The 23999-nt window shown below is 40.2% G+C and overlaps 1 protein-coding gene across 4 annotated transcripts in view; it reads right to left on the reverse strand.

Annotated features, from left to right (window-relative positions):
- Window positions 1–23999, reverse strand: part of sntg1 (syntrophin, gamma 1) — a 157142-nt gene that overhangs the window by 49479 nt on the left and 83664 nt on the right. For all 4 annotated transcript variants that reach the window (XM_023841741.2, XM_072710893.1, XM_023841742.2 and 1 more), the window contains one exon: window positions 18100–18234. In XM_023841741.2, coding sequence (XP_023697509.1) covers window positions 18100–18234 — 135 coding nt within the window. The remainder of the gene's footprint in view (window positions 1–18099; window positions 18235–23999) is intronic.

Genomic DNA, 23999 nt, shown 5'->3' on the forward strand with positions numbered 1-23999 from the left:
CATGTCTACTAGAAATTAGAGAAGCACATCTCTGGAAAGGCTTTCAAAATGCAGCTGGATGGATGAGTGAAGCAGTAACTCCTATCATCTCCCCACATTAAGCTACTTCCATAAATTATTCAGTCTTTCCACAAACTGCCCAGACACAAATAAAATATGTCAATGTGAATATATTACATTCCCGAGACAATGCAGAATTTTTTGTATGGCTTTAGGGCAAAACCTGTATAAGACTAAAAGAAAAAAACATTATTAGTCATGTTAAAAAAATGAATTTGGTGGAAGCTGTTTTATCCATATGTTTGAAATGAAAAGCAAATATAACAAAAAAGACAAAAAAAGACAATAATAAACCAACGATGGTTTGTTTCTCTCTCTCTCTCTCTCTCTCTCTCTCTCTCTAATATGTTGTTTTAAAATACTTTTATAACATATTTCATTAAAACGCTAGCAATAATCTGCTATGTGAAATGTACAGGTCTATAATTCATTAGTCACTCTCAGCAATTAATGCCCCTTTGATATAAAAGGGCTACTGATAGTGAGCAAAAAGTAAGCAAATCAAAAATAGACTAGGAAGTCACACCTTTTCCAATAGCCTTAAATAACTATGCATGAATCAACAAAGGTCTCTGTCAATTACATTCAAACGTTTGGCTTCACACACATTTTTTAATTTGAATTAGTAATTGAATTTAATATAGTGGCAAATGCTTATAGAGATCAACCGCTTATATAGATCAAAAATCTCGGGACAGAATCATTCCTATACAAATACTGTTTAAATAATTTGCTTATAGTAATCAAGTTAGGAAATGAAAATTCCAGTAATTCTTTTACTTTACTTTAAAGTAATTTTTCCTTTACTTTACTTTGATAAGCTTTGGAATACCGAGGTGACCCATCGTGGCGGTGTTGAATGTAAACGACGAGAGGCGGACTGATACGAAACAGTATTATAACGTATTTGAATTAAACATAATTCAGTAATTTAATCTGTACAATACAAGTAATTTGAAAATAATTTGACGCAGCTGTACTGTATTTTGAGTCAATAAAATCCTGTAAACATCGACGCTGTCCATTCATTACCTTATATTCATTTAATAAATATAGAAATGTCAGTGAGATGGAAATCTGCCTGAGACATAAAGAAAAAGGAAAAAAAATTAGTTAAAATGATCATCCACTCTTAGCGATCAATTTCACCCAGAGAGACGTGATCACTATAAACAGATTCCACTGTACCAGTTTGTTGTTTACCTTGTGCCAGTGTTTAATCAAAACCACTCTTCGCTCAGACGAACCCAAATAATACAAGTGTATTTCAGGGACTTAGTTTTGCGAAACTTTCCCATTCTTTCTTTTTCTGTTTGCTAATTGCGTGCAGTCATCATGAACACGTGCCGTCTGAGTGATTGGAATGGTCTTAAAGAACACGATGAGGATACTTCTCCCCTTAGGTCGACTTTTTCAGGTGGGTGAGAGTGCACCGAACCCAGGAGGCCCATGACGTAAATGCCAGAGGATTTTGTGCTTTTAAAGGTTACCGTAGAGATGCTTTGTTGTACGATTCGCCATGATAATGCCACTCAAATTACAGAGTGCGTAGCTAACCTGGCCCTTCTAGAGGAGCCACGAGGTTCAGCCATTTACAGTTCCTCCCCAGGACGGCTGAAAAGCCTTTTCACTTAAAAAAAAAAAACTCACACAGAGAATTTAAATGAGTTCAGTTCTAAAGAATTTATAACTCACAGCAAATTAAGAGTTAGCAGTCCAAAGCAGAGGTATCGCTTATATACAGTACTAGTGAAGATTAGTACACCTGCTTGAAATGTTAATTATCAATGCTTCAAGTTGTATACACTTGTTTAATTAGCTATTAGTGCATGAATTACAGTATGTAGGTTGGAGATCCATCTTTAGAGCTGGGGAGGGAACAAAAGAAAAACTTTCCAGGATAATGATCTGCTAAATAATAATAAGTCATCTAATATTTTTTTCATTGTGTTATACAGCTACATTTCATCTGAATATGTTGTTTTGGCTAAATATTAGGGCTGAAACAGTTCAGTTACTACCTAAAAGAGTAGTTAAGGCTGCTTATCGGCTCTGTGATACTGAATTCAGGCGTGTAACTGAAAACACAAGCAAACATACTAACTCATTTGAGACAACATCGTGTGAATGTGTGTACGACCAGAGCGAAGCAGAAACAGCCTCTGCGAGCAAGCCCCCCCGTGGCATTTAAGGCAATTTTACTGGGAAATTCAGACTGGGCTGAAAAATAGCTACAGGCTACAGAGGTGTTTAGACATGCGTTAAAGATATAAAGATATTCGGCCATACTCGGTGACAGAGATTTAGTTAAGTATTATTTTTATGTTTTCCATGCTGTACTGATATTGCACTGACCCGTGACCCCAAAACCGAGGTTTGAACCAAGCTGTGAGTTCCGTGTACCATTACACCACTACCAAATATACAACGGAAATGCCCTTAATCGAAATCCTGTCTTGGACAAGCGGCCACGTAGCCTAGGCTAACGTATACTGCAAGGCCATGTTACAGTTTGGCGCTAGCTAGTCCTGAAAGTCCAGAAAGGTCACTCTCAGGCTGTTCATTCTTCATTATAATCGCATCTGTATTGCAATGACCAAGCACTATCAGACACTAATATTTCCATTACTTGTTTTATGTTGGCCTCAGGCTGGGACCTCACGTAAGATGACTCTCCTGAGCTCCGCCCCTCAGAAATGGGGCTGTAGATATGTATGGTTCTGAAGCCTGGGGAGACCAGCTCATGATCCGAGCTCACTTTGCTGGTGACGGTATTTGGTAATCTCTGCCAAATTTATGGCCGTTTTAACCAGCATGCCTGTCTTTGAAGCTTACTTCAAAGACAGGCCATCCCACCAGGATTAGCGCTGTTTGACCGCTCATCATTCTTCAGCACGGGGATAAGACCTCAGAATAATGCAAGAAATACCTGTAGTGGAAGAATAGTGAAGGGGAACTCAATTTAATCACCTGGCCTGTCCATTCTTTAATCCAGAATCCCAGAGCAGGGGTATGCAATGAACCGGAGGGAAGAGGTTTGAACAAGGGATCCACCAGTACTCCCCCTCACTGGGAGCCACTGCAGACAGGCTGGGGAGACACTTCCTGTCTGCATTTACAGCTGATTTCTGCTTAAGCTTCTTAACCGAATAATGAAAATGCTGCCGTTTTTTTGAGGAATCCAAGATTTAACGACAACTTGAATAGTTCTTGAACACAGATTTGACTCTCCTTGTTCAGTTATATATGATTGTATGATTTTTTTATTTTTTTTTTACTAATTTTCAAGTTTTTAAAGAAAAACTTTTAAAGAAAAACAAGAGTACTGAGACTTTTGACTGGAACTGTACACCTACCAATGTATGAATATGGTGAATTATAAGGGAAACTGTCAGAAATTTGTTGGGGGGGGCGGGGGCTGGGGGGCAAAAACACAACCGCATCTGCATTTTGCTGACAGGTCAGCAGCTATAATGGCAGTTAAGGTTCTTGCAGTACTCTGGAGAAAAGTCATCATTGTGAAAAAATTCTGCTGCATAAATGGGTGAAATTAAAGAATCATTTTTGATAAAAGCAAGGTTACATAAAAAAAGATGCGTCATTTGGTTTATCCAACTGTGTGGGTCGAACCGCCTTAAAATGAGTGTGCTGAGCTCTGGCATCAGAAACACCTACAGCTCCAGGTCTGTTATTTCAAGTAAAATAAAATACAATATATATATATATATATATATATATATATATATATATATATATATATATATATAAAATACTGCAGATAGATGGAAAGCCCAAATGCCACCTTTACTCAAGCATTAATGTCTGTAAAATGAAGCAGAAAGCAGGGAAAATCATCAAAAGGTAATTAACATTATATAACATCTATATATACATATACAGTATATTAAAAGAAAGCTTTCAAGACTTTCCTGTGTTTACAGTGTCCCCAGAGTGCTTCGCTTTAAGAAAAAGATGAGCCAAACATTTCATGTTGCCATGTGTCATTTCACAGAGGGAAATTTCCAGGAAGATTTTTTCTGTAGTCCAAATAAGGAAATCCCCCCCCCCCCCCCACAGCAGACGATTATAAAGGATTTCTGGAAAGAGGGACAGCTCCTTCTCCATTTCTTTGTGGTCCTGCTTCTGTTTATATTTACTGTTGCAGACGCGGACAATAATTCTATTAACACTTGTCTGCTATTAAGGCAGCTCTATTACTGTTCCTTTTTATCACGACTGTGAATGGCCGTGCTGTGAGATACTAAATTATATCATTTTAGGAGTGGGAAATCAAATTTGCAAGCCCTTTTTATGTCTGTGTATTATCAGGCTGGCGCTGCGGAGAGAGGCAAATGAGTGTTTGATTTTCAGCCTATTTAAACATGCATATGAAATACACAAACCCACTGTAAATTACAATGAAAAGTGAGTGAGTGTATGACACAGCACCAACAGACTGTCCCTATACCAGGGGTGGCCAATCTTATCTGCAAAGGGCCGGTGTGTGTGCAGGTTTTTGGGATAACCGGTAGGTCAGCTGTTCAAACCCAGGTGTGAGGACTCTTCAGCCAATCAGTCCTCTAATTAGTAATCTAATTAGGGAGTGGCAGCGAAAACCCACATACACACATATAAAATTAAACAACTTTTGCTCTTTTAAGTATTGCATCAGAAAGCTCCTGATAATCATTCATTGCTTTTAAGTGAACAAAACCAGATTTCTACATTTTCGCTTTAAATTTAAGAATATTCATTCTTGGATCAATCATGTATATGGTCAGAACTTTTCATTGGGCTTTGTAGAAATCTATAATAATTTAGAGGATGGATTGCATGAAGACTTTTGAATGATGCTGTGAACTGAACTAAATTCTTGGACATACTGCCAATTAAATTGCTGTGTACAATTCCTTGTAAGATCAAGCCATGTGATATCTGAAGTACAAACTAACTGGCATTAAAAAAGTAATCCATCTGAACTTTAATCAAGAAACCAAAGCAGGATTCCACAACGCTAGGCATGACTCTAGAAGATCCAAATTAAATGACCAATTAGCAGAGGCAGACTGACCTCTCTGGGGGCCCTAGGCTTACATGGGTAGGGGCCCCCTAAGTGGGCTATTTGAGCTATTTTATTGGAGCTGAAAGAGGAACGAGTTAAAAATGATGGGACATCAATAATATGCTAATCAAAGTGCGAGGTGCCAGTGCTAATACTTACCTATCGGGGGGGGGGGGAGTGCTGTCGATTGGTGGAGAGGGGGATTACATCAGCGGATTGATTGGTCAGATTGAAGAAGTTTAACTGGTCCGTCTTTTAGTGAGGTTAGTCTTGAATTTTAGTTTGATTAACTTCCTGCCTGCTTGCAATTTGTCTACCACTCTATCAGGATAGTATCAAAGACACGGGTGATGTCATGTTAGTCTAGTGTCTTTGCGCCGTTTTCGTCTCCTGTTTGGCTACTTTGTACAGGTTCATTTGGCAGAGAGACAACCGGTAGCTTCCGCTAGAATAGTATGAATAGTCCATTACAGCCGGGACGCTAAAAACGCAAATAACAGATGAGTTGCTGTAACTTTAATGATCATATTATCTTACATCCATAAATGCAACTTCTGGAAATTCTGTCTTCAAAATTTTCGGGGGTCCCAGGTGGTCGCCTGCCCTTTTAATGGCAAAGTCCGCCCCTATGTAATTGCATGTTCAGTGGCCAGCTTCCTGCTTTGTATTAAACACAATTTCTCTGTCCCTAATGAGTAATTGAAATCAATCAGATTTCCATAGTACCGTCTCCTTTAATGTCTACATACATTAATGCTGTAATGTCTACAGAATAATTCTGTACACAGAAACAATCTCCTTCATATTCATATGATGTTTACTAAACTTGTTTTGCACTCTGGCAAAACATTAATCTATGAAAAACTGTGACATTTTAGAAGAGATACTCTCAGACTAGACTGTTTACCTGATGTCATTTGGTAATGCCAAAAGATTTCTGCATAATATACGCATGAATCGATAAAAAACAGAGCACATTTTGGTGCAGGGAAGACTTCTGCTAACAAAGGTGAAAGATTAGGCTGTGCTTCTGGATTTTAAGAAGAAAATGTTCAAAGGGAATAATCATTATAGATAAACTGACCATTTTATTCCATGCTACCTTGGGAGTTTTGATATTCATGAAGATGTTTAAACGATTAGTTGATTCCAACCGGCACCTGTTTTATGTCATACTGAACTCTGATTTAATAAAACTAGTAGCTTAATAACATGTAAAACTAGCAATTTAACAACACCTTTTTTGAGAGAATCAAATTTAATAGTAATCGTTCAATGATTCAGATTATTATATACATATACTTCATAGATATGAGGTCAATATTACACAAAAACTTGCAGTTTGTTTACAACCAGCATTACACATATAGGTAACATTTCAATTAAAGGTGTCATCTATAAAAGTTGGTATAAGAATTAAAAAAGCATTACAACATCTTCTATTGTCAGTCATAAGGCATTATAACGGTGATTATAATAGATAGATAGATTATACATTATAGATGAGAGCTTCATAGAGTGTTCATCATGCATAATATGGATATAATGGGTTATGCCTTATTACAAATATATATAGCCATGTTCACAATGCTTTATGAAATGAATATACTGTATTATATATGTGTTCTTAGAATCTTATGGACATGACATTCATAGGATGTGGAACCCAAATGTAAAGATAAATTATTTTGTATGCTCAGTTAGATTACGGTTGAATAATGCTGCACAACAGCGATTTTCTTTGTCAGGCTTTTTCACATTACTTTCAGATATGTTTGTAGTAGTGGACGGAAAAGCCATTATCCAGTGCACATAATCTATTTTGTTTTGCCAAAACGCCATAAGCCATTAATATCAACCCCTGTGTTACACCTCCCTCTGCTGCTGTCCCTTTCGTCTGTTCATTAATCACCATCCTCTTCATGTCCCGGTGCCCTGCGGCCTGCCACTTCACCCCCCCACCCCCATGCTGATCGTGCAGAGCGCTATATCTCACTACCACCCAGATCGCACGTAGCACGGAAAACATCATCACCACATAATGAACAGGGAGCCCCGCGGACAAAGCTTATCTTCAGATCGTGCGTCTTGTGCAGCTGAATGGTGAGGGAGGGCCGCTTACTCCTCTGGTGTCCTTTAAGGTTAATTTAATCTGCAACAGTTGTGCACACGCACATTTACATGTGAGTGCTTCTGACAAGGTGAATTTGCAATCCTACTGTCTGTATGTCACGGGAATTCATGTTTAATGATTGCATCCTACAAGCCAATAATAATAATAATAATTATTATTATTATTACAATTAGTAATGAGTTCTTCCTGACTTACAATGGGGTTAGATTCCAAGGAACATTGGAACAATTTCTATGATATTTTATAATGGTAACAAGTAACAACTGTCACTAAATATTATAAACAAGCATTAACTATAACTAAATACCAGTAATTGAAAAGTAAGCAAATATATTGTTAAACACCCTTTGAGACGTATATGCTCATGATCACTACATACATTGATTACTGTATTTGTATTTACGTGGGGGGGGGGGGGGGGGGGGTCAAGGGAAATGGTATTTCAACACTGTATGCTTGTACATGGGTGTGTTGACAATAAAGTGCTGCCAGTGCATGGCACCAGTAGGAAGTATTGCATGGCAGATCGTTAGCTGGGGGGCAGATCAAAATTCAAACTTGGCTACTGGATGTGCATTGCTATTGTACCATAGTAAAGTCAAAATATCGCATGTCGGACCACTGTAACGCGATGAGTACCTCTAGTAGTAATAGAAGAAGTTGCAGTACTGCTAGTAGTTGTAGTAGTATTTTGTATTATTCCATAATTACAATTATTCCCATTTACAAACCTAATTATGTGATATATGCGATAAAATTCCTCATTAATATCGCAGTGGGCCTGAAACTAGTACCTGTTCCCTCCGTACTTAAGCACATTTAACTGCTAATCTACAGCAAAAGAGTGAACCACACCTCACTGGATCTGTCACGGTGCACCTCAGAAGTAGCACTTTTAAATGGTGCAGAAAGTGAGAATGCACTGCTCTAAATGGCGATGGAGTGTGGTGAAAAGGAGACAGGGCTCCGCAAAGGTGTTGTTTTGACATGGATTACAATGTGACGTGTAGAACAAGTAGTGGGCCTATGGAACGCCATGATATCGCAGCCCAAACTATCACTGATCCATCCCCATGCTGCTCTCTGGGTGCAGTTTGGGTGGTAAGTCTCTTTGGGGCTTCTGCACACTGTAACTCTCCCAGATGTGGGGAAGACAGTGAAGGTGGACTCGTCACCAGACGTGGGGAAGACAGTGAAGGTGGACTCGTCACCAGATGTGGGAAGACAGTGAAGGTGGACTCGTCGCCAGACGTGGGGAAGACAGTGAAGGTGGACTCGTCACCAGATGTGGGAAGACAGTGAAGGTGGACTCGTCACCAGATGTGGGGAAGACAGTGAAGGTGGACTCGTCACCAGACGTGGGGAAGACAGTGAAGGTGGACTCGTCACCAGATGTGGGGAAGACAGTGAAGGTGGACTCGTCACCAGACGTGGGTAAGACAGTGAAGGTGGACTCGTCGCCAGACGTGGGGAAGACAGTGAAGGTGGACTCGTCGCCAGACGTGGGGAAGACAGTGAAGGTGGACTCCTCACCAGATGTGGGGAAGACAGTGAAGGTGGACTCGTCACCAGATGTGGGGAAGACAGTGAAGGTGGACTCGTCGCCAGACGTGGGGAAGACAGTGAAGGTGGACTCGTCGCCAGACGTGGGGAAGACAGTGAAGGTGGACTCGTCGCCAGACGTGGGGAAGACAGTGAAGGTGGACTCGTCACCAGATGTGGGAAGACAGTGAAGGTGGACTCGTCACCAGATGTGGGAAGACAGTGAAGGTGGACTCGTCACCAGATGTGGGAAGACAGTGAAGGTGGACTCGTCACCAGACGTGGGGAAGACAGTGAAGGTGGACTCGTCGGAGAACAATACATGGTTCACATTGTCCACAGCCCAAGATTTACGCTGCTGGTACCACTGAAACTGACGTTTGGCCAGTGACCAATGGTTTGGCTACAGCAGCCTGACCATGAATATTGACCCTGTGGAGCTCCCAATGAACAGTTCTGGTGGAAACAGGGGAGTTGAAGTGTGCATTTAATTTTCCAGTATGTTGGTAGCTGAAGTTTTATGTTTTTTGGAGATACTCTGGAGTTATACACGGACATCCCTTTCAGACAGCTACCTCTTGCAACCACAGTTACTCCTCTTGGACGTGACCCGTCCTTCGTGGCAGTATGCCGACGTTCCCCGAGACACCGTGGCTCTCGATACACCACAAAGACTTGCTGTCCTGGTCACAGATGCACCAGCGTGATGTGCACCAACAATCTGTCCTCCATTGAACTCCAATACGTCTCCCATTATGTTGTATGGATAGCAGTATTTTATGTACAGCTGTGCTGTTACTCTGCTGATTCAACCTTCACACTCTGCTCTTACTGATGGAATGTGCAATCAGTGAAGATTGGCCATCAGACCCTGCACATATAGGTGTGAAACCTCAAGCATTATCAACCAGGTGTTTCAATCTCATTGTCCAACCCCTGAAGGTTGTAGACATAGTGCCCTTCCAGGAAAATATATACATGACATTACATTTTATCATATCCCATTTATAACCGAAAGGGCTGGCCCACATAGGCGATCGCCTAGGGTGCCATTCGATTAGGGGGCGTAAAAGAGAGAGTGAAAGACTTCAGAAGAAATTCCTTCATTGCAGCTATTCACACTAGGTTCCATACTTCACTATGTATCAAGTTAGCAACCAGATATACTGTGCTATGTTTTTAATGTCTTTAACACAAATGTATTGACAAGATTTGTTTTCTTGCTGCGGGGGGTGGGGGTTAGCAGAATCTCTCCCAGCGCAGAGTAAACAGAGTGTGACCATTAGCCCATCTCTGGTTTTAAGCACTACTGATATACTTCACATATTTTAGTATGTAATCATTATATAATAATAATGATAATAATAGTGATTTTGTAAGACAGAATATGTATGTGTGTGTGTATGAACACAGCTCTTAAATACAGAAATAATACGGAGCAGATAGCAGCACTGCAGCTCACTGTGTCTGACTGCAGTGGGGAGAGCAGCTGGAGAGCGCAGTGGTGAGAAAGCTTTGACTGAGCGTGCTTAACGTAACAAGACTGTAAGGTGGACCCTTCAAACACTAAACGTGTCTCCCTCCCTGACACTCTCTGACTGAGATAACAGCTGGAAAAACTCACACTAAAGCAAAAGCTGAACTGGGAACAAATGCTGAAAAGCAGCTTCCTCTTTTCCATTTTCTTGCTATTGTCTAGGAATTTCTGTCTATCGTTTTATCTGCCTGGACCAAATAGGAATCCCGGCCACAAGCAATTCATTTAATTTGCAGTGTTGTTTATTGTTTATTTGTAAACTGCATGCGAGCTACGTCTCGACATAAAGCCTCCTTCGAATGATCCTGATCACTGACCTTACAGTAGCTGTGCTCTAAGCAGCTGGTCCTGCCAACCTGACATCAAACATGATCAGCTTTATTAGCTCAGTCATGCAGTGATATTCTGTTGAATTTCTCCAGCTCCCACATGGCTGTCGATACCCTCTTTCTATTTAAAGTCTTATGGCTGCCTGCCTTATTTTACGTTTCACTCAGCTACTAGGATTTTTCATCATCCAACAAATAAAATTGAATAAACGGTCAATATCTCCTATATTTCCCATCCTAGACTGTCTAGTATGATTAAAAAAAAAACTAATTGCACAAATTCACTTGCCACCAAACAGTATCCAGAGAGAGGATCAGGCTCATTAGCTTAATCCAATGCTCTTATTAAATTTTCCGCATTCATTCCTCAACTGTCTCGCTTTTTTAACTTTAAAAATACGTCGCTATGATCACCAACATCAATCATTCCTAATGGAAAGACATTTGTAAGCATATAATCTGTAATAACTACTTTTATATATTCCTTCAGTGGGTCGAGATAGTCACAGTTTTTTTCTATATTCTGACAAATGCCATTTTTAAGATTAATTTTCTTCGGCAGTGTACTTTAACTCAGGTTCAGGTTCCCAGTGGTGTATTAGGAGGTGAATGTAAGCAGGTAGGTTTCTGGAAACTGGACATCGTAATGTCAGGCTCCAGGAAGTGACATGTGACTGAATCTAATTAATTTGCATATCTGGTGTTGTACGATAATTTTATGTTAATTGCGTGTTTTAGGTGTTTTCTCTCTTCTTCAAATTAGTTGTTAGTTCAATTTGATTGTTGTTCAGTTCGTCCTTCCCATGTGCTCATCCCTTCACGTTATCATCGTCATCGTGCCTAGCCTGATCATCTTTGGATTAGCTAGTAGCATTAGTGAAAACATACGAAAACAAAAAAGCAGTTTCCGATTCTTTCTCTGTCTCAGTCTCATGCTTCACTAGAATCACAACATTATGTGAAAGGTGACATGAATGGAAGTTGGTCCGGGAAAGTCTGAAGTGTACTGTGTGCTGATGGGAAGGATGTCTTATCGGGACAATAGGAGAGCAGTGGAAAACGCCAATTTGAGAATCTGTGTTTAGAATTATGTTCACATTTGAAGTCAGGGCCATCAACTTATCGAAGGAAGACAATTAGTGTGTGGCTTTGCAGCATAGGATGCTGTAGATGTTGTCAGAACATCATAGCTCAAATCTCAATTTCACTGATGGGCCCTTGAGAAAGGTCCTTAATTCCCCCGCCCGCTCGTGGGACAGACCACACCATGCTCTATCAAAATGTATGTTGCTTTGGATAAAAGTGTCTACTAAATAAACAAATTAAGTAAGAAACACTGCGAAGTACGGAGATCCTGAAGGGACCTGCGAAAAAAAATGAAATGTTACTTTCGCGTGCGCGCGTGAAAGTGTCTCGTGTGCACGCGAAATTATCTCGTTCGCACGCGAAAACAAGTCGTGCACACGAGAAAGTGACAGCATTTTATTATTTTTTGCACAAGTCTTTTCAGGGGCTCCGTAGCATGCCAATGTGAAAGAACAAAACAAAAAAAGTTGTCTAGTACCAGTACATTATTTACAAAAAGGAAATTAACAAATGTTTAAAAAGTAGCTTTATGATGCATGAGTTAGATCATTTTTGATGCAAACTATTCTCCAAATGTCCCCCTGTTGATTCTTTGCTCCAATGTGAAGCTGAAATTATAGACATGTTTTGATGCAGGGCAGAGACGCAGCCTGATGAGTTTGGTGCTGTGCTTTCAGGAGGACAAGATGAGGAGATCTAGCCACAAGATCCTCAGCATCTGTAAGCAATTTTATATGTATTAACCTTAATATGCAAGTATCATAATGTTAAGTAGGCCCATTGCCATGATTGTGACTGTCTGTACAATTCTTACAGGAAGTTATGTCAAGTTAAGAAAGATTAAATCTGATAAGGAAAGAATGGGGTGATAGAAACCAGAATGAAAGCATTCAGAATTTCCGTGACTCATTTTGAAAATGGGTTTGTTGTCATTTTTTTTATATACTGTATATATTTGACGCGATTTGCTGAATACTTTCTTGTGACACCTGTTACATTGAGTGTGCACATTGAAAAATGTGGTGAGTCACAGATATCAAACCTCCAAGAGGATGATCATCAAATCTGTCTCTGTCTGTTTAGCTTCCATTCCATTATGCCCAGTCTGGCCAAACAGGAATTTTAGAGCACATTTGGCTCATTATTGTTTGAATATATGAGGACTTGTTTACAGTCACATCTTTGCAATGGGTTGTGCTTCACTCAGCTGTGCTAAGCATTGGGATTCCAGACAGCCTATGTCTGGGTACATTGTCCAAATGATCTACTGCTTGTCTTGTTTTCAGCTTGTGTTTTTGAATTTTGCAATTTCTCTGTGTTGTATCTACTGGTTTTCAATCTTCTGTTCATTTACCTGGACATGAGTATCTGGTTTATGATTCATATATGCTTTTCTTAATAAAGTATCAATTATTATTATTCTTTGTGTGTTCTCTAACAAAATACTGCGTGTGCTTGGACTTGATTCCAGGTTACGATGCTTCTCTTTCACTGGTCCAAGCTCTGTTTGCGATCAGTGACCCGAACCTCCGGAGAAGGTTTGCCGTGTAGCGTGAGTTACCGTGGCGATGTATCCCGCTAAGAAATGATATTAGAAAGCCAAAGTTACCTCAACTTGGCCTCAAAATTATCCTACTATGCAAGAAATTTGGGTTGGTGATGAAGGCCCCAGGTCTTTGGGTTGTAAGAAAGTATGACAGTCAAGTGACACCCTGAAGAAATGTGTCACTCTGTGTGTAGAAGACCAACATATTCACAGATGCAATATTTTAAGCTGGAGACAGCCTTCATCTACTATTGTTTAAATAATACATTTCTGCCCCTAATAAGAAAAAGGAATGGCAAAGCTAACAGAAAGAGGATGAGGAGGAAGGTTATAGGCGTCAGCTAGTGTCAACTGTTGGAACAGAAATAAGAGGCATTGTTGCCACTGCCAAGGATCTTTGTGGAATTTTTTGTGATAGGCAGGGCTTCTGCGATGAGTCGACATCAATGTTTTAAATCGACCCATCGTTTTAAAAACTATTTTAACGAAATCACACTTATGATTTCTAAGATGCTTCAATTCATTATAACAATTGGGTAAGTTTAGTGGAGGGGACATGAATAATGTGGTAGTACATGCTTACTTAATACATTAATTAACCAATAATCACTTCCATGATTTACCGAAACGCTACCATGTGGCGTGCTCCACTAACCCAATTTAATAAACATAAAGATATGCTGGATTGATACAGATTACTAACTTGTGGGCATCACAATTCACATCTCATTAATATTTTAGACATACTACTAGACTGCTTATCGAAATGAGGGAGAAAGCGATATCTTTATACTTCCGAAAAGCCAGCGTCTGTTATCTAAAGCCCTGTCTATACGTGAATCCATAGCAAAATAGCTGTTAGTGGTAGCCCTGTTGATAGATATAAATTGGCCTTCCCAAAACAAAGTGATTTAGAGGCAACAACCGTACTGCCAGAAATGATGGGGAGACAGAAAACAGCCAGTCTTAGAATATCAATAAAATTTGGGGAGTTTGGGCAACAGGGACCCTGAGTGTGCTGGAAATTGAATGTGCAAGAGGCTGAAGAGTCAGCATTAGTGGCATGAAGAGAGATAAGATTGACATGTCACAGCCAAGGGAATCTGCTGGCAGAGAGATAGGGGGCACAGCAACTGGACTCAGAAAATGAATCCCAAAGGGCGTGGGAAGAAGGACAGAAGAGGAAAGCAAACGAGAGCAACAGCATTTTTTTTCTCTCCCTGGTCTACTTCATCATCATCATCATCATCAACAACAACATTAAACCTATTGGAAAGTCAGTCTATACATGCTGAACATTAACAATCTGTTAATTACCATGTTTAATTACTCATGGGGATTCTTCTAATAAGAACATGATATTTAGTGAAAATGTTCGTTATGCCACTCATACATTGTTACTGAAAAATGTTCTATATTTCTACAGTATGCCAATTGACACAGCTATGCCCAGGGATTCCAAAATAAATGACCTATGATTTCTTTAGAAAACTGAATAATGGCATTAACTTTGATTTTAATATATTGAATTAGTTTCACCTTAAAATAACTGAAACAAGGCATTCCAAGTTCCCGAAACAACACTAAGAATCGTGCACATTTACATTTCGTGAATTATGTACATTTTAACGAAAGCTTTCTATGAACAGCTAAGCTGTGCAACAATGTTAAACTTGAGGCAATGGGCACCATATTAGACCAGTGAAATGTTTGAGTACACCTGTTCATAACCATAATGTTCAAATTCCACTTTTGATCTAAATTACATCATAAGTTACTGCTGCATTTTCTTAGGTGAAGAACTATACTAATCATATTGCGGCAGTTTGTTTACTACAGACAAAACGGTGGACTGAGTTTTTATTTAAATGAAAATGACTCATGCTTGGCATTCATGTTTAGGATAAACTGTGTTTGAAATAATCTAATGCAATGAATTATGGGAAATGTTGGCTCTGTTGTATTTAGTGATAATAAAACAATTCATAAAGAGATTTGAATTGTTATAACTAGTTTAAAATTCAAAGCAATATAGTTGAAAAATTACTGACAAACTGCGAACATTACAAGCTAATTTAAATTTGAGTGACTAGAGGCATTGCTTACCAAATATTCCCAATCAGATTTTATTTGAGTACAACTTCATTTCACTTTGCCTTTGTCATACATTATGAATTTTTTTTTCACAGAAATGGGCTCTCATTGTTCAACAGTTTTCTTTATGGCAATATACTCCTCTGACCACTGGCTCTGCTTGTTTTTCAGCATCTAGGGTAGTGCAAGAGGTCTCAGTAAATCCCTTCCGGAATCTTCAAGATGGTAATGTTATACTGATGATGAGGATGCTCAAGAAATATTCAAAACAAAAAAAAAAACCCTGGCCGATAACATTTAAAGGACACCACCACCAAAAGGAAGCTGTCAATACTGAAACCTAAATACCGACATAAACCTAAAGACATAAAGAATAAATCTAGCCATGAAAAATAAAGAACACGGAAAGGCACTTAGTTATGGCCTTTGGTTAAATGCTAAGTGCTGAAGCCTTGCAGAATACAAGCCACACCCTATGAATTCATGTCATGTTTTATTACAGACTATCAGAGGTGGATAATTCAGGTCCACAGAGTAAAAGTCCAGACCAGGATTTTGTTTCAACTAACCAGTTGAGTACTCTGTGACTGTGACTCTTTATGCTCAACTGCTTGGTTATAACAAAATTTTGGTCAGGACTTATACTCTATGAACCTGAATAACCCAACTCTGCAGACTATACAGTATGTCCAAAGGTATGTGTCCAACATATTATTCCAAAACCAAGGCTACTAATAAGAAATTGGTCCGGCCTTTGATACAATAACGCTATAATAGCCTCTACTCTTTGGAAAGACGGATCATTTGATGTTGGAACACTGCTGGTGGGATTTGCTACCATTCAGGTTGGGTATTGATTGGGTGATCAAGTCCCTTCTTGTGAGTTTGTGGCCAACCACTTGACTGGAGCAGCTATAGTAGGGTCGAAAGTTGGCAAACTGTCCTGCTGAAATGATGGCAACTTATGATGAAGTCGAAGGTCACTAATCTCTTTTGTATTCTTTTGCCAATGTTTGTAGCTGGAGATTGCAGTTGTGTAGTTATAAATGCGTGTGAGCAATGGGTGGGGTGTAATCAGGGGCGGAGCTATAGGCGGGGTGGGCGGGGCCACCGCCACTGGGCCCGGGTCCTCCCCTGGATCGTAGAGGGCCCTCCCCCCAGCCAAAAGAGGATCCTCCCATATACATAAAGTTATACTGATATAATTTATCAGGAGTTCTTGACAGATAGAACATATTACTTATCCTTTCACTGTGACTTGCGATTTCATATATGTCATTTTTTGTATACATTTTTATTATGGTGGGCGTATTTTTTCATTTTTAGAAAAAAAAAATCTAAAATTCCTACAACAAACTTAAAATATAATATATAGTAATATTCTGAAGTCAAACTAAGCTGTTCCTTTTGTTTTTAATGGTTTTCCGTTTGAGGAATTTGCAAAAAACTGCAGTGCATGATGGGTAGGGTCTAAAGGCTGCCTAAAGTCCTTGTCCGTCTGACGACTGTATATAGCCCGATTATATGTCGTGGGCCTTTTAATTTGTTTGTTTACAATTTCGCCAGGTACGCTACCTTCTTTAAACTGCGTTTTGTTAGACTACATATTTCGAGATGTTTTATTGTAGTCTTTGTAAATATGTATATAGTTTAGCCTAACCCAGCCACTTAAGGGAGCAAGCCAGCTCAACTAGGTGCCGGTCCCAAGCCCGGATTAATGGGGAGGGTTGGCGTCAAGAAATAAAGAGACTATCGTCACTGCATCACTGATGTCAAAATGTGGGAAATACAGTATGTGGTTGTATAAATAAATGCGTTAACGTAGGTTTATGATTCTGTGCTGTCTAAATTGTATGAAAGTTAGGCTACATGACATTTGAATGGGCTATAACCAGAGGCATGGACGCATTATGAGAATGAGAAAGACGGTGTGTGCACATTAATTATCTTATACCCTATTCACTTAGACAATACACTGTAATTTTTGCAACAGAAATGGATGAGATGGGCAGGAAGCTGGAGGTGGAATTTTTGTCCTTGGTAAAACTCTGACGGTCTCCACACTGGTAACAACGTTATTTTCTAGGCATAGCCAAACAAATCTCCTCCTGTCTGAAAAGGCGTAGAAAACACAATTTAGCCACTAAAACTTTACAGTTTTTGTGAGGGACAGTCGAAGTCTCTCGTTAAGTTTTTTGTGTTCTTGCAACTACACTTTAAAACTCGGCACCGCCAGATATATGTGTGTGTGCATGTGCGCGTGCGTGGGGGGGGGGCGATCTGTGTTTTGCCCCGGGGCCTTGTGTGCAATTGTTCCGCCACTGGGTTTAATTAGTCGATCCCTTTAATTAATAAGAGTGTGCATCAGGGTTGGGGCCATTCTGGAATGCATTCATCAATTCCAGGCCAAATCAGGAAATGGAACTGGATTGGAATAAAACTATGGGGAGCAGAATTGGAATTTTATTCGAATTTCATGACGATTTAAATTCCAACTCCAGCTCCATTTCCTGAATTGGATTGGAATTGATGAATGCATTCCAGAATGGCCCCAACTCTGTTGTGCACACACTTTTACCCGTATGCTGTATCATGATACTTCTGAGCTATAGAAAGTTAGTCAACAGACCAGACCAAAGGGCAGCAGCAAGTCATATGCAGACATGCAGTCTGACCATTGATTAGGACAAGAAAGTAAACATCACTCACGCTTGAATAGAATGGCTCGCCTGATACACAAATGACGTCTTGCTCTTGAAGAGTCAGAATGTCTTTAGCTAAGTGCAGTCGAACATTGAACAGCTCCTGGTGACCATCCTGCAGCAAGTAAACCCCACTCTTTGTCTGGAACGAAACAGAGGAAATACTGTAAGCCGTTATCTCCATCACAATAACAAAGCATTGAATTGATAGAAAATGACAGTGACTGTTGTGTTATTTGTTTTCACAAAATCTGTTTTCATTTATTATATTCCCCGGCATTCATGGAACACTTATGGTTTTAGCACTGGTCCCCCTCCCCCACCACCGTCATTGCAGACACTTTGGTTGAGTCAATAACTCAAAAAATGTCCTTTTTTAAAAAAAAAAAATGCACAGCCATTGTATGGGTGAGGGACTCAAACTGATTAAACTCTAAGATAGACGGCCCCAAAAGTGAATCAGCAGTGTATAGTGATAACCAAAAAATAGGCAGTTTTGACGTTTGATACCGTTAAGATGATAACTCAATAACCATTTGATGGATCTTTTTCAAACTCTGCAGAGGTATTGTAAGGAGGGCAGAATAAAATTATTAAGTTTTGAGATAGATCACACCAAAATTGAAGCAGAACCGCATAGCGATATCAAAAAGAGGGCAGTTTTGGAACTCTATTACTAAAACAATAACTCGAAAGGTATTTGATGGATCTTTTTATAAAACTAAAGTACAATTTACTATTATGTTAACAATTCTCCTTTAGCTTCAAAGATGGACAATTGCAATAACAATAAGGAGTTTGGGATTTCAAATTCCATATACACATAAATTGTGCCTCCTCCCATTACTGCAAATCTTGCTTATTGTACACAAGGGAAAAAAAACCTCTACATGTCCTTCCAGACCTCCATATATACCAATGATATTAAAACCTTTTTTTGTCAGGGCTCCCCTATGGCTGATATATTAGTCCTGGTCCTCTTCTCATCTATAATGCGCTATAAATACCTCCATAATGCATTTATTCCTTAATTCTTATAACCATTACGTGACCATTAAAATCCATTATGAAGATATCTATAGTGCATTACAGATGAGAGTTTCATAAAACATTCATAATGCATATTACACATGGTTATAATTTGTTATGCCTATGTATAAACAGCTATAGCTGCGTTTATGACACTTTATGAATGCATTATAATGCATTATGAAGGTATGGATAATGCATGTATATGACTGCTTTAGGTCTTACCCAAATTCTTTTTCCCAACATTCCCTGGCTTATGCTAAAAAATATTACAAATGGGACTATTTGCATATTGTGAAAAATCTACTTTTTTGAACTTGTTAATAATAATAATAATTATTATTATTATGGAGGGTTGCGGTCCCACTGCCTCTGTGTGTTTGTGTGTGTGTACAGGTCTCCTCTTGGTAGTCCAATTTGCTCCATGCCATCAGGCTAACTGGTGTCTGTAAATGTCCCTTGTTGTATGATTGTATGTGAATGTGCGCGTATTCAAGCCTTGTGAAGGACTGGCATCCCTTCCAGGGAGAACCCAGCCTTGTGTCCTGTTGCACCTGGGGTAGGTTCCAGGCCCTGTGACACTGACCAGGATAAGCAGCAAAAAAGATGGATATGCATGTATTTCCCTACAGATAGACAGTTTGGGTGGACTGGTGTCTGTGTTCTGCTTGCTTATTCCAGATGATGGACTGGCATCCAGTCCATGGTGTCCTGTCCCCCACATTAGATTCCAGGCACCCATTACACATTGCATAAGTGGCCGTAAACAATGGATGGATGGATTCCCATTTATACATTTTGTGTATTGGCCCATCTAACATGGGAGTATGTAAAGCTGGATTCAGACTCATAAATCAAATTCCTAACTATGTTATGGCTGTTCTATTTGGTAAGTACTATACTATTGCACAATCCAGTCATTTATATATCTAACTTAATAGGCAAACAATTTCTGATAAGGATAATGTTGATACTGAGTGCATACAATGATTGACAGGATCTAAATGTACATCTAATATTTAGAAATAAATTAGAATGAATCAGTTTGCATGTTTCACTTAAGTATAAACATCTGTAATATTTCCAACATTTCATCAAACGCAAGACGCGCAAGACAATAAAGATTCCACGTGACTACATCTGGAAGCTTGCTGGAAGAATGCCATGTGTTTGCAATGTTTTCACTGAAACTAAAAATTGAAGAGTGAGAAATTTGGAAAAATTCTGAGATGTAGATTGCAAAATGCATTCAAAAGCATCAAAAGCTTTATTTGACTCACTGCTTGTATGCATCTTCCATCACTCAATCATCTTCAGCCTGTAGTCAGCACATGACCATTTTGCAGAGCATTTTGGATGCTACTGCTACAGATCCACCCAGGCCTGTATAACCTTCACTGGAAATGGAATGATGAGCTATGAATTCATTATTCAGGCTTTTTCAAACTAAGGCAGAGATGATCCTTCCCATTCATCTAGTCATTTATTTACTTCCAATACTATATGAACACATTCAGATCTGCATGATGTCTGTGAACAATCCACCATAAATACTATGAATACTGATTCTATGCAGTCAAATGCTATAAAAAACACACAAAAAAACTATAAAGGATACACAGACAGTTTCCCTGTATTATACCTATATTGGCTATAACCAATGAGTAGAAAACAAAAAAGAACAATCCTATAAACAGAATAGGCAGTTCTCAGATTACAAATGTCTAAGTCAAATTTATAGGTAACTTGCAGTAACAAAAACACAGTACATAATAAAATAACAATAATAATATGTTTTCATGAGCATCACAAAGCAGTCTGTGCGTTTGTTACTACGAGCCATTGTATTTAACCCAAAGTTTGAATATAATAGGCTTTATGGCGGTCTGTTTGTAAGTACAAGTTAGGGTTAGGGTTAGGTTCCGACATTCTTAACCAGGGGACTCCCTATACCAGTGAAAAGTCTGGATAGACCTGCTTTTAATACATTTGTCTCCATTTCATCTTACTCACTTAATACTAATAAGCAATAAAATATATCAAAATATATACTTCAGAATGTATCAGTTACAACGACCAAGAGAAACGTTCAACATCTCAAAATTTCCTCAAATGTTATTCTTTCAACCACCTTCCGGGGTTGCCGCCTGGAACGCTTCTCCAGCATTCCTGAAGGAGCTTCCAGAAGTTCTGGGCACAAGCTGGCTACCTTGCTCTTACGCTTCAATCCAACTCATCCCAAACCGGCACTATAGGCTTTAGCTCGTGGGATTGTGGCGGCCGGGTCCCCCGTAAAAGCATCTCTTTCCTTGTTCACAAAATAATGTAGCACTTACATAAGGTAAGATCTTTATTGTCACTATTACAGAAACAGTGAAACACAGTTTAGCAGCTCTCTGTTTAGCAGCATAAGTTAAAGCAATAAGTGAAATAAGAACAACACAGAAAGAGAGACAGCCGTCCTCTTACAGTGTGAGTGTCTGAAGGACATACGCGTGAGGTGTGCTTAGGGTTGCTATCTTGTTGAAAAACAAATGATTTTCAATCGGTGTGTGCAAACTTTTGACTGATGCTGTACCTTTAAATCATTAAAGAGCATACTGGATAGGTATTACATTGGACAGATGGATGAATAAATGCTGCACTCTCTCAGTATAAAAAAAGAAAACAGTTTACTGTTTAGAAAGCTCACCCAGTGTTAGAAGTGCTCTTATCTTCTCACTCAGACCTTTAAACTCATGGAGTCTGGCCTTTACTTTCCTGTATTTGCTGCTTTCAGTGCCAGTTTACCAGTGTAGGGGAACCGTCCGCTGGCCCAATGGCGGAATCCAATTGGACAGCGAAGGATTGCAATGCATGTGGATCCTTCCGAGCGCTTCTGTAAAGTTACTTACCCGTTTTCGATAAAGACCGAATTATATCTGACTCCATTTTAGTAAAGATCTTTATTGGCAAGTTTAGTCATGACATGTCTGTTATTTAGATTACCCCTGGGCTGTGCCTTCTATTGCTGAACTCCCACTAATCCCGGACAGTGGGGCACATCGGATTCGCCTCGGCCGATAGGGCGATCCAGGGATCTGCTATGTAGGTTTAGAAGTTGGGAAATCACTACAATGTAATACAGTGCCAGCCTAGATACCCGTCAGGACCCGGCGGCCCATAACGCCTCAGAGGCTCAGCTGACCATTGCCGAATCCGAGCTAGTGAGGGTCACAGAGGTTAAGCCGATGTCTGCCGTAACTCAGCGTGTGCACGCCTCAGAGGCTGGGCCGGATTTGGTGCCGTAACTCAGTGTGTGCACGCCTCAGAGGCTGAGCCGGACGTTACCGTAACCCAGCGTGTGCGCACTTCAGAGGCTGAGCCGGACGTTACCGTAACCCAGCGTGTGCGTACCTCAGAGGCTGAGCCGGACGTTACCGTAACCCAGCGTGTGCGTACCTCAGAGGCTGAGCCGGACGTTACCGTAACCCAGCGTGTGCGTACCTCAGAGGCTGAGCCGGACGTTACCGTAACCCAGCGTGTGCACGCCTCAGAGGCTGGGCTGGACATTACCATAACTCAGCGTGTGCACGCTTCAGAGGCTGAGCCGGACGTTACCGTAACCCAGCGTGTGCGTACCTCAGAGGCTGAGCCGGACATTACCGTAACCCAGCGTGTGCGTACCTCAGAGGCTGAGCCGGACGTTACCGTAACCCAGCGTGTGCACGCCTCAGAGGCTGGGCTGGACATTACCATAACTCAGTGTGTGCACGCCTCAGAGGCTGAGCCGGACGTTACCGTAACCCAGCGTGTGCGCACTTCAGAGGCTGAGCCGGACGTTACCGTAACCCAGCGTGTGCGTACCTCAGAGGCTGGGCCGGTCTATTACCATAACCCAGCGTGTGCGCGCCTCAGAGGCTGGGCCGGACTTTGCTGTAACCCAGCGTGTGCATGCCTCAGAGGCTGGGCCGGTATTCACCGTAACTCAACTTGGGCAGTCGCAACGGATCTCGGAGAAACGGGGTCAAGTCAGAGGCTTGCAAGAGAGTGTCAGAATAACCCCAGTCTCTGAGAAACATGTGGCCACAAGTCCTAAACTATATAATCCAATCAAAAGTATACAACAGTTCCATACCTCAGCTGAGTGGACACATAGTAACTGCAGAAAATATCTGATTAAAGATGTACAGTAGATTCATACAGCACTATGTGGGAGCTCTGATTACAGAGTGTCTCCCTGTGCTACTCTGGAGCTCTTCCTCTGGGGTCGAGTATGTCGTCGGCGACATCGCGTACTTTTTGCGTCTATTTCAGTTTATATCTCGCTGAAATCTTAATGTAGAATCATGAAAAAAACGCTGGCTAAATTCGTAATGGGTCTTCTTTTCAAAACGTCCATTGTCGGAAGTATTAAAGTTTTTAAAATTAGGTTAAATCCGCAAAAAAGTAAACCATGTCACCTTACTTTGTTTTACTTGCATCGGGGGCGTGTAGTACCGCTTTCACCCGAAGATCGCTATTCACATTATAAATAGCCGCATTAGCGCGTATTCAAATCGCATTCGCATGGTAATTTGATGAACAGCGCAACGGTGAAACTCGATCCAGAAACATCCCCATCAGCGCCATAAAAGGGGGGTAGGGACGTGGCCAGGTGACAATGGCTCATTCATACACACGAAAGTTGCTACATATTCAATGAAAGGAGCCAGAAATAGTGACATGACTTAGGTTTTTCTTATTTATTTATCCAAATGAATGTTGCAACTACACCTTTTAATTATCTTCATGTAGCCAAGACTTTGGTGATCAGATATCTGGGATCAAAACAAACTGCCAGCATTGCTTACTATGTACTTTTATAATGTATTCCAAACTGCCTTTTGCAATGTCTAT

Source organism: Paramormyrops kingsleyae, chromosome 4 (genome assembly GCF_048594095.1).
Source record: "Paramormyrops kingsleyae isolate MSU_618 chromosome 4, PKINGS_0.4, whole genome shotgun sequence".
Classification (NCBI taxonomy): Eukaryota; Metazoa; Chordata; class Actinopteri; order Osteoglossiformes; family Mormyridae; genus Paramormyrops; species Paramormyrops kingsleyae.